The sequence below is a fragment of the Perca fluviatilis genome, chromosome 6 (genome assembly GCF_010015445.1).
Source record: "Perca fluviatilis chromosome 6, GENO_Pfluv_1.0, whole genome shotgun sequence".
NCBI classification, from domain to species: domain Eukaryota; kingdom Metazoa; phylum Chordata; class Actinopteri; order Perciformes; family Percidae; genus Perca; species Perca fluviatilis.
In genome coordinates this window covers 14,449,769-14,459,513 of record NC_053117.1, presented here as the reverse complement: position 1 = coordinate 14,459,513, position 9,745 = coordinate 14,449,769, and the positions used below count along the sequence as shown (strand labels likewise).

Below are 9,745 nucleotides of genomic sequence, written 5' to 3'. Positions count from 1 at the left end.
AGGGGTACTTTGGAGCACTGCAGGGGGTACGTGAGATTTTTTTTAATATGTTAATTTAAAAATATCAGTCATGCATAATTCCCTGAAAAATTATACTATAATAGTGTGTGTGTGTGTGTGTGTGTGTGTGTGTGTGTGTGTGTGTGTGTGTGTGTGTGTGTGTGTGTGTGTGTCTCTGTGTGTGTGTGTGTGTGTGTGTGTGTGTGTGTGTGTCTCTGTGTGTGTGTGAAGTCTCTTTAGTCTGATCTGTCACCAACAGCAGGTGATACCTGTGTGTGTGTGTGTGTGTGTGTGTGTGTGTGTGTGTGTGTGTGTGTGTGTGTGTGTGTGTGTGTGTGTGTGTGTGTGTGTCTGTGTTTGTGTGTGTCATGCATAATTCCCTGAAAAATTATACTATAATAGTAAATTAATTTAGTAATTATTTTAAACATTTGAAGTAGCATTTAAATGTTTTTCAGTTGCAAAGTTGTTAAGTCAATCAGACAAGGGTGGTGCAGCGCTGTAATGTAGGCCTACCTCTTTATACAGGCTTTTTTTTGCCCAAAACAATGCTTTGCGCTGGTCAGGGGGTACTTGGCACAGAGAATATTTCACAGGGGGTACATTATTGAAAAAAGTTTGAGAAGTGATGGTCTATGGTATGGTAGGATTTTATATATGTCAATGGGCGAGACTGTGAACTACAGACACTCAGTAGGCTAGGAACCTTCTATACTCTATATACTGTCTATGGTATGGTAGGAACACCTGTGAGAAACATTCAAGTTTGCTGTCATTCTGCCTATAGTAGCCTACTATAGGTTCATCAGGAAAAATCATCCCCACAAGTTAATGTAGTGTACTTTAATGTAATTTAAATGTAAGTCAAGATTAAATTGCAGCCACTGTTGAGTTTCATATGGTGGCCAAGACGGTTCAACACAAACACAAAAGCCACAACACAAATGCAAAAGCTACAACACAAACGCAAAAGCCACAACACAAACGCAAAAGCTACAACACAACGCAAAATACACAACACAAACGCAAAAGCTACAACACAAACGAAACGACACAACACAAACGCAAAAGCCACAACACAAACGCAAAAGCTACAACACAAACGCAAAAGCTACAACACAAACGCAAAGGACACAACACAAACGCAAAAGCTACAACACAAACGCAAAGGACACAACACAAACACAAAGGACACAACACAAATACATAAGCGATGAGCGTTTCAGAAAGAGAGGTAACTTCATAGATATAGAACAGCTGTGTTGTAGCTTTTGTGTTTGTGTTGTGGCTTTTGTATTTGTGTTGTGGCTTTTGCGTTTGTGTTGTGGCTCGTGTGTTTGTGTTGTGGCTTTTGTATTTGTGTTGAACCGTCTCAACCACCGTAGGGGGTTTCAGCGTCGCAGCAGCAGAAGTACAACAAAAGATCACTTTTGAAAACATAAAAAACGTGCATTATGAACATCTACTTTATACCAAATGAAGCATGGACAATTTTAATAAAAGGTAGCCTATATTAGATACACAAACATAAATAGTAAAAGTATTTAGAAAATAGTCACAAATGGGCGCCTTGGTAGCTCACCTGGTAGAGCGTGCACGCCCAAATATGGAGGTGTACTCCTCGACGTGGCGGCCGCGGATTTGACTCCGACCTGCGGCCCTTTACTGCATGTCATTCCCCCTCTCTCTCCTCTTTCATGTCTTCAGCTGTCCTATAAAAATAAAGGCCTAAATAATTTAAAAAGAAAAGAAGAAAAATAGTCACAAATAAAGAGAGAGGAGACAAGGTAGTTGCAATAAATATGAATGCAAAAATGGCACTCGAGGGAATGAGATATGGTTTTGGTCAAAGTGTCTAGTGTCCTCAGACAGCAGTATAGTGTCTGAAGTGTGTGCTTTAATACAAGGCAGAGCAGTGCAAACCTGTTTCTGTTGGCAATGTGTTTGACTTAGTCTAGTTGTTTTGGTCCTCTCACATCAGTGGTAATTGAACTGTCTGATAGTAATAGCGAAATACACTGATGCAAAATGATTTCACTTGTTTTACCATAGCAATCCCAGTATTCATATATATTTAAATGCAGGGAATAGGATGTGTCCTGGAGTTGTAATATACAGTTTGAATCATCTGTATCTAACAAAATGTGAAGTTCCCACTGCATATCCTAATGCAATAGTTCCCAACATGGGGGTCAGGTCCCACACAAGGGCGTAGTGGTCACAAAAACATTATTTGCCAAACAAAATGATGTTGATTATTCATTTTTTCTTGTAAAATAGGCCACTAAATAGGCCTCTAAATATAGGTCCTTCAGGCCTCTAAAACCAATCCAAAGTCTGTGAAGAGAAAATCACTCTTTAATGAAATGCACTCTATGTCTAAGTCACAAGCAAAGCAGGAATGTAAACCACTGGTGTGGCGCAGCCGGTTTTCACTCACAGACATACGTAGTGGTAATTCAAATATACAATGATAACGAGAATGACATTCATTTTTGTAATGTGTCTGTTCACAGTTATTTAATATATATAATATCACCTAAATTCAGCTATGTGTAGTCCAATGTACTGTAGTGGGTATACTGCACTGCATATGTATGGGCCTATATATATGGGCCAGAATGGGCCTTTTGGGGGGGCCATATCATAGTGGGGGGTCTGGGTGTCCGCCACCCAGGGAAGTTTTGAGCATCAAAGACTTCATCTCCTGCATTCTGACTTACTTGTATGCACCAATTTACGGTGGAAATACCTTTATTTAGCCTATGTGGAGAAAAAAACAACAGATGACATATATAACAAAATATAACATAAATGAATACAAAATATATCAAAATTATAATGGAAAGTATGTTGTTACGTGCCATTGCACATTTTTAAGTGGGTATATGGAAATCCTGGAGCTTTCTTAGTGGGTATACTGCGTATACCTGCGTATCACGTAGACTACACCACTGCCTAAATTCTCCTAGTCTCTCCCCCCTCCCCCCCATCATTTCCTACATGTCAGGTAAACATCTAACACATCACAGGGAAAACAGCCAATGACTTCCAGTGTTTGATAATTGGACAGCAGATAATGATAAATAATAACTGAATAATTGTAGTCACATTATTCACACATTATTCATTATTCACACAAATAAAAAGTTTTCTATCATTGAAATTGAACATTGAAAGTGTTTCTCTTTAAAGGGGAGGACTTTGTGTGATCTCATGGTCAGAGTCCAACCAGAGAGATTCAGAGAGCTTCTGATTCTTGATGACGGTAAGTGATAAATAGTTTTTGTAATGACTTTGCATTACAACATTTATAGAAATCCACAACTGTTTAGAAATGTGCATCATTCACTGTGTCATGCAAGTACAAACAACATTATGAATTATACACTGAATAGTCGTTTGTTTTTATATCACGATTTGAATTTTAGCAAAGCATTGGGTCAAATTATCTGTATGTATGTATATATATATATATATATATATATATATATATATATTTGAACGTTTGTGTATTATACAGTATCTAATGGCAGAATTCTCCAATTCTGTATTTATTGAGCCGTTAATCGTTAACATATTGGGCTTGAAAACAAACAAGGGAGATTTAGCTGGCCTCTTAGTTGCCGAGATTCTCAAAATGACTCAATGGACTGAATACTTTTAACATCAACCATAAGCTTTTATACCAATTACAGCAATATAGACTAGTTAGAAATATTAGTTTATATTAACTGCATTAAAAAGTAAAAAAAAGAATGTGTGGCTCTCTTTCAGTAATGGAGGCTCAGTATCACCGGTTTGCATCGTCTGATAACAGCTCTGTCCAGGAAGAGCACAAAACGACTGCCCAAACGGGTAAAACATGTACACTTCATGTCATTTTGATTCAACCATTTCAGATGTCACTTTACACTTCAAAACCTGTCTGTCAGTGTCTGCAGGTCTGAGGAGGATAGTGGTGTATGTCCTGTATGGAGTGCTGCTGCTGCTGCTGTTAATTCTGCTGATGGTCACTGGGATAAGATGTACGACTTTAAACTCCCCAGTGAAGCTGATTCATGAATACAGCTTTCAGTCTTTGTCTTATCATATAACAATTGTTGTATCTCAAAGTCTCCCAGTTAAACAAGGGAATCACTGACGTCAAACTGAGCCTTGAGAGGATCAGCAATGGAAGGACAACTTCATCGTCCAGTTCAGGTCAGGAAATGGTTTCAGGTGCAACAACTATGCAGGAGGTCGTCTTACAGAAACTTGTCCCAGTTCAAGGTAAACGCTGAATCCTTTACATATCAATACAATCAGAATTCAGTGTGGGGGGGGGGGGTTCTCCAAAAACCATCTCTCTTCATCAAACCAGGAACATGCAGGGAAGGATGGGTGTCTTTCCAGAGGAGCTGCTACCTGCTATCCAGGACCGCCGTGACCTGGAGCAAAGCAGAGGAGCGGTGCCAAACACACGGAGCACACCTGGTGGTTCTGAACAACGCGGAGGAACTGGTGAGCTTTGGTTTCCATGTATCTGAAGCGGAGCTGTCTTTGTGCTACTGTGAGGTTCCACTGAATGAATGTGCAAATACAGAGCTCTGATAAGCAGCACACACACAGCATAATGTTTCTCAGAATCAATATAGGCCTTAAATAAGCTGTTGCTATTTTCTTTTCTAGGACTACATTTCAAAAGTAGTTGAAATCAGATATAACTATTGGATTGGACTTGTGGAGCGAGAACACGAGGGACACTGGAGCTGGGTGGATGGAACGGACTTCAATTCCACCCCAACGTAAGAGGAAACAAGAGTTATAAAAATGACAAAGCACAAGGAAAATGCTTGTTTTGATATGTTACATTATATCAGGGTTGCTGTTAAAATATACAAGTGGCTGCTAGATTGGCTTTACTTACCAGAAGAAAACCCCCCAATAATAATCTTTTGAGATTTTGGAATCTGCACTAGATGTAAGATACGTGTGTATGTATATCTCTTCCTTCCTCTGTTTGCATTCAGTTTCTGGGATAAGGGTCAGCCTGACAACTGGGACTACAGAGAGAACGGAGAGGACTGTGGGCAGATTCACAGTTCTGCGATACGCAAACGCAAGCTGTGGAATGATGCAGACTGCAACCTGGCGTATCCATACATCTGTGAAACCAAGGCGTGATGTGAGAGACAGTGAACCTGTCCGAGCCACTGAACCCTCACCAACATGACAGGCCTGATATGTTGGAAAATAATGGCTCAAATTAAGACAGAAGGAAATGATGTTTTTGATATCAATGTATTAATTTTGAGAGTCACAAAAAGGGATAAAAGTTGCATATACAGTACGTGTGCGTGGCATTTGTTGGAGACAACAAAACACTAACTATGAATACAATGACACTTGTTGATTTTGAATAAAGACACACTCTTCTGCGTGTTTCTCTCCGAGTCCCTCGGCCTACTTGCAGCGTTCGCTGGGAAGGTTGGCGTTTCTTTCATTATAATCTGCCTTGGCGAAACACATGGCTGCTTTCCTGTCACACTCACAGATGAACCTCTCGCAGGGGTTGTTGTCATCTAAATGAGAAAGGCGGAGGAGAGCAGCAGCAGAGTGAGGGAACAGGAGAAAGAGACAGAGAAGAGATAACGCACCATTTTTTATCCATTATCCACCATCATCGTTTTCAAAAATTTCAGTTAGAGAACGTGTAAGATAAACAGTCCTTCCAGTTTTATAGTTTTTTAGTGATTGTTGCGGGCAAAAATCCTTGATTATGCGGCACGTTTTCTTAAAAAATGCGATGGAATATGCAGGATATTTATGCAATTTTATGCGATGAAATTGCGGGAACTTGCAAAAACTGCGTTTTGATGAAAAAGACAAAAAAAAGTGATTCCCCCAACACCCTGCTTTTCGATGACGTTCACGTCGTGTAATTACGTCACTTCATAACGTTCCCATGGCAACAGGGGAAAATGGCTGCTATTGTCTGAAGTAAACGCAAAATGTTTCACTTTCTGTTAAGATATATGTGACTTTTTTGAAATCGTCGAAAATGCGCGGATTATGAAATCATGCAAGCCCCGCATATTCAGCAATTTATGCGGCGAAAGTGTGGCGTAATTGAAAAAATGCGGACTTTGACTGATTATGCATTCAATTATGCAATCGCATAATCACGTTTTTCTGGAGGGACTGCATAAAGGACAAATCCGGCGCAAAATGAACCTAGGGGTTAATAACACGTGTACCGAGTCGACCGTTCTCTGAGATTTGTTTTCATGCTAATCGAATGTGACCAGTTTTAGCGCAAACCGCTAATTAGCTTATAGCGGGGCACTGGTAAAGTAAAAAGAAATCGCTATTTCTATACCACCAACAAGGCTCAAAATAGCACCACACTTCCACGGGAGCATCATGAGGGTCCCTTCAGGGACAGTTTATTAAAAAGAGAGTTTATAAAGACAGTACCGATCACGTATACAGGCAGGCGCCATCTTGGGAAAACGGTCACGACCAGTCGAACGACGAACGCAGTGCAACCAGTAACCAGTAACATAGATCAAGCACGCCGTTCGTGAAAACATATCCCAGAGAACGGCTGACTCTATACACGTGTTATTAACCCCTTGGTTCATTTTGCGCCGGATTTGTCCTATAATTTTATGTCATTACTGAAAACTCAAAAAAAAAAGAGTTGAGGGTGTTTGGAAGCGTTGCTGATCACTCACCCAGGCAGGTGACGCTCTTGCTGGCCTTGTCACACCTGTGGCTGTACAGTTCGGTGTAGGGGTTGTCAAAGATGGGCCAGCATTCGTCCAGCTGCATGGCATCACTGTAGCACTGGTCGTGGATCTGACAGCACCTGCATCACACACAAAGCACGAAGGACGTCAGTCCACCTCCTTTCCATCTATCAAGATGAAGGAAATCTCCTACTGTTGCGCTTCAACTTCATCACTTCTTGAGTTTGAGGAGATTTTTTAGGTTACTTTGCTGATTCATTACTCAATTAATCGATTAATTGTTCAGTCTATAAAATGTCAAAGAATACTGAACGTGCCCAATGCAATTTTCTAGAGTCCAAGGTGACATGTTCAAATGTCTTGTTTGGTCCGAACAACATTCCCAGAACCCAAAGATATTCCATTTACTATACTATATACAAATACTATAAAAAAGCAAATATTCACATTAAAGAAGCTGGATCCAGTGAATACACTTGTGTTGGTTGACTAGGTTTATTGATTAATCGACTCTTCTTTTTTTACCCCTCTAAGGGTCAATTAATCCAAACACAGCGGTACCAGAGCTATTTTCTCCCTATGAAAACAACCCAATGTGTTTTAGTGATTTGAGCAGCACAAACTAAATTCCACACACCTCCATTGTCCTAGTGAGGGACATCAGGAGTCTCAGAGGAACATATTTTGCACACAAAACTGAAAACCTTCGCATTGCCACAACATCACTAGAGGTATAAGTCAGACAATGTGTTTGTTTTTATTTGTGATTTGACCTTTTAAGTCGGATTGGGTTTGGGGACTTTCAGAACAGCACATACACCATCACGCACTGTTACCTGTCAAGCTCATCAACAGGTGTGCCGGAGCCTCCCAGGCCGCAGTAGCAGCCATAGTCAGCGTAGTCCAGCACGGGCCAGCTGTCAGGTACAGTGCAGAGGATCATCGCCCTGAACTGCCACACAGCTCTGTAACACAGCACTACGAGACACAATGGAGACATCTCAGTCAAAGCAAAACCACCATGAAATCAAAATGTCTCTGATGCTGATCCATCAGACGTGCATAACTCTCAAAGTACTCACGGGCCGGGAGGCTGACGACCAGGATGAACAGGGACTGAGTCAGACGCATCTTGCAGGTTCACAGGTGATGATGTGGAGAGGAAAGCTACAGACTTTTTATGGACTCCTGGCATTGAGAGGTGGTTCTTCTTTTGGCCAATTGCCAAGAGCCACCTGATCTCTTACTCTACACATTACGCAACATGTTTACACCCGTGTAGTAGATACACACGTGGCAGCACGGTAAGGATTGGTTCGATTCCCAGTCCGGGCAGGACTTTCTGTGTGGAGTCTGCATGTTAGATAGTTAGATAGATAGCACTTTATTGTCGGTAGACACGGAAGTTTGTCTTGCCATACAAGCGCCAACAATTACAACACAACAACCTAAAGACAAAAAGCTAAAAACATATAGGCATCAGTAATAACATAAATAAATAATGAATTAATATGAGGGGGGCCCTGTCCTGCAAGAGTGGTCTTAAATAGCCATAAATATATAGATGAAAGTGTGGGGGGGTGGGGGAAGTATCACTTCTTTGCCCTCCTTGGTTGATTCAGCGGAGATATTGACAGAGGAACAAATGAGTGTTTATATTTGTTCTTTCTGCAGTCTGGGAGCCAGGCTGTTCTCCCCGTGTTTGCGTGGGTTTCCTCCCACCATAAAGACATGCGTGCTAGGTAACTCCTGCCGTTGCCCTTGCTTTAGGTACTGGCATTACAACTGGAGTTGGTCCTAATTAGTTAGGATGGGTAAAATGCAGAGAACAACTTTCACTGCACATTGTAACGTGTATGATTGTGTTCTACAGTATACAAAGAGTATATATATACACAGACACACATATATATATATATATATACATACATATATACATACATATATACATACATACATACATATATACAGTGCCTTGCGAAAGTATTCGGCCCCCTTGAACTTTTCGACCTTTTGCCACATTTCAGGCCTCAAACATAAAGATATAAAACTGTAATTTTTTGTGAAGAATCAACAACAAGTGGGACACAATCATGAAGTGGAACGAAATTTATTGGATATTTCAAACCTTTTAAACAAATAAAAAACTGAAATATTGGGCGGCAAAATTATTCAGCCCCTTTAAGTTAATACTTTGTAGCGCCACCTTTTGCTGCGATTACAGCTGTAAGTCGCTTGGGGTATGTCTCTATCAGTTTTGCACATCGAGAGACTGACATTTTTGCCCATTCCTCCTTGCAAAACAGCTCGAGCTCAGTGAGGTTGGATGGAGAGCGTTTGTGAACAGCAGTTTTCAGTTCTTTCCACAGATTCTCGATTGGATTCAGGTCTGGACTTTGACTTGGCCATTCTAACACCTGGATATGTTTATTTGTGAACCATTCCATTGTAGATTTTGCTTTATGTTTTGGATCATTGTCTTGTTGGAAGACAAATCTCCGGCCCCAGTCTCAGGTCTTTTGCAGACTCCATCAGGTTTTCTTCCAGAATGGTCCTGTATTTGGCTCCATCCATCTTCCCATCAATTTTAACCATCTTCCCTGTCCCTGCTGAAGAAAAGCAGGCCCAAACCATGATGCTGCCACCACCATGTTTGACAGTGGGGATGGTGTGTTCAGGGTGATGAGCTGTGTTGCTTTTACGCCAAACATAACATTTTGCATTGTTGCCAAAAGTTCGATTTTGGTTTCATCTGACCACAGCACCTTCTTCCACATGTTTGGTGTGTCTCCCAGGTGGCTTTTGGCAAACTTTAAAACGACACTTTTTATGGATATCTTTAAGAAATGGCTTTCTTCTTGCCACTCTTCCATAAAGGCCAGATTTGTGCAGTATACGACTGATTGTTGTCCTATGGACAGAGTCTCCCACCTCAGCTGTAGATCTCTGCAGTTCATCCAGAGTGATTGCGGGCCTCTTGGCTGCATCTCTGATCAGTCTTCTTATTGTAT

At 40.9% G+C, this 9,745-nt stretch overlaps 2 protein-coding genes across 3 annotated transcripts; one reads left to right on the top strand and one right to left on the bottom strand.

Annotated features, from left to right (window-relative positions):
* The first annotated feature begins 3,201 nt into the window (after positions 1-3,201).
* asgrl1 (asialoglycoprotein receptor-like 1) lies at positions 3,202-5,426 on the top strand. 2 transcript variants are annotated; one of them, XM_039803998.1, is made up of 7 exons: positions 3,202-3,268; positions 3,778-3,858; positions 3,945-4,028; positions 4,117-4,272; positions 4,364-4,503; positions 4,672-4,787; positions 5,013-5,426. In XM_039803998.1, exons 1-7 carry the CDS (start codon positions 3,217-3,219, stop codon positions 5,164-5,166), a joined length of 783 nt encoding a protein of 260 aa, XP_039659932.1. In that variant the 5' UTR covers positions 3,202-3,216; the 3' UTR covers positions 5,167-5,426. The 2 variants fall into 2 exon arrangements, with proteins under 2 accessions (XP_039659932.1, XP_039659931.1); XM_039803997.1 differs by having other exon boundaries at positions 3,936-4,028.
* On the bottom strand, positions 5,268-8,663 carry pla2g1b (phospholipase A2, group IB (pancreas)). The gene is made up of 4 exons (XM_039803999.1): positions 7,817-8,663; positions 7,571-7,712; positions 6,720-6,853; positions 5,268-5,564 (listed from the first exon to the last, which is right to left on the bottom strand). The coding sequence occupies exons 1-4, from the start codon at positions 7,863-7,865 to the stop codon at positions 5,446-5,448; spliced, it is 444 nt and encodes a 147-aa protein (XP_039659933.1). The 5' UTR covers positions 7,866-8,663; the 3' UTR covers positions 5,268-5,445.
* Positions 8,664-9,745: the final 1,082 nt, after the last annotated feature.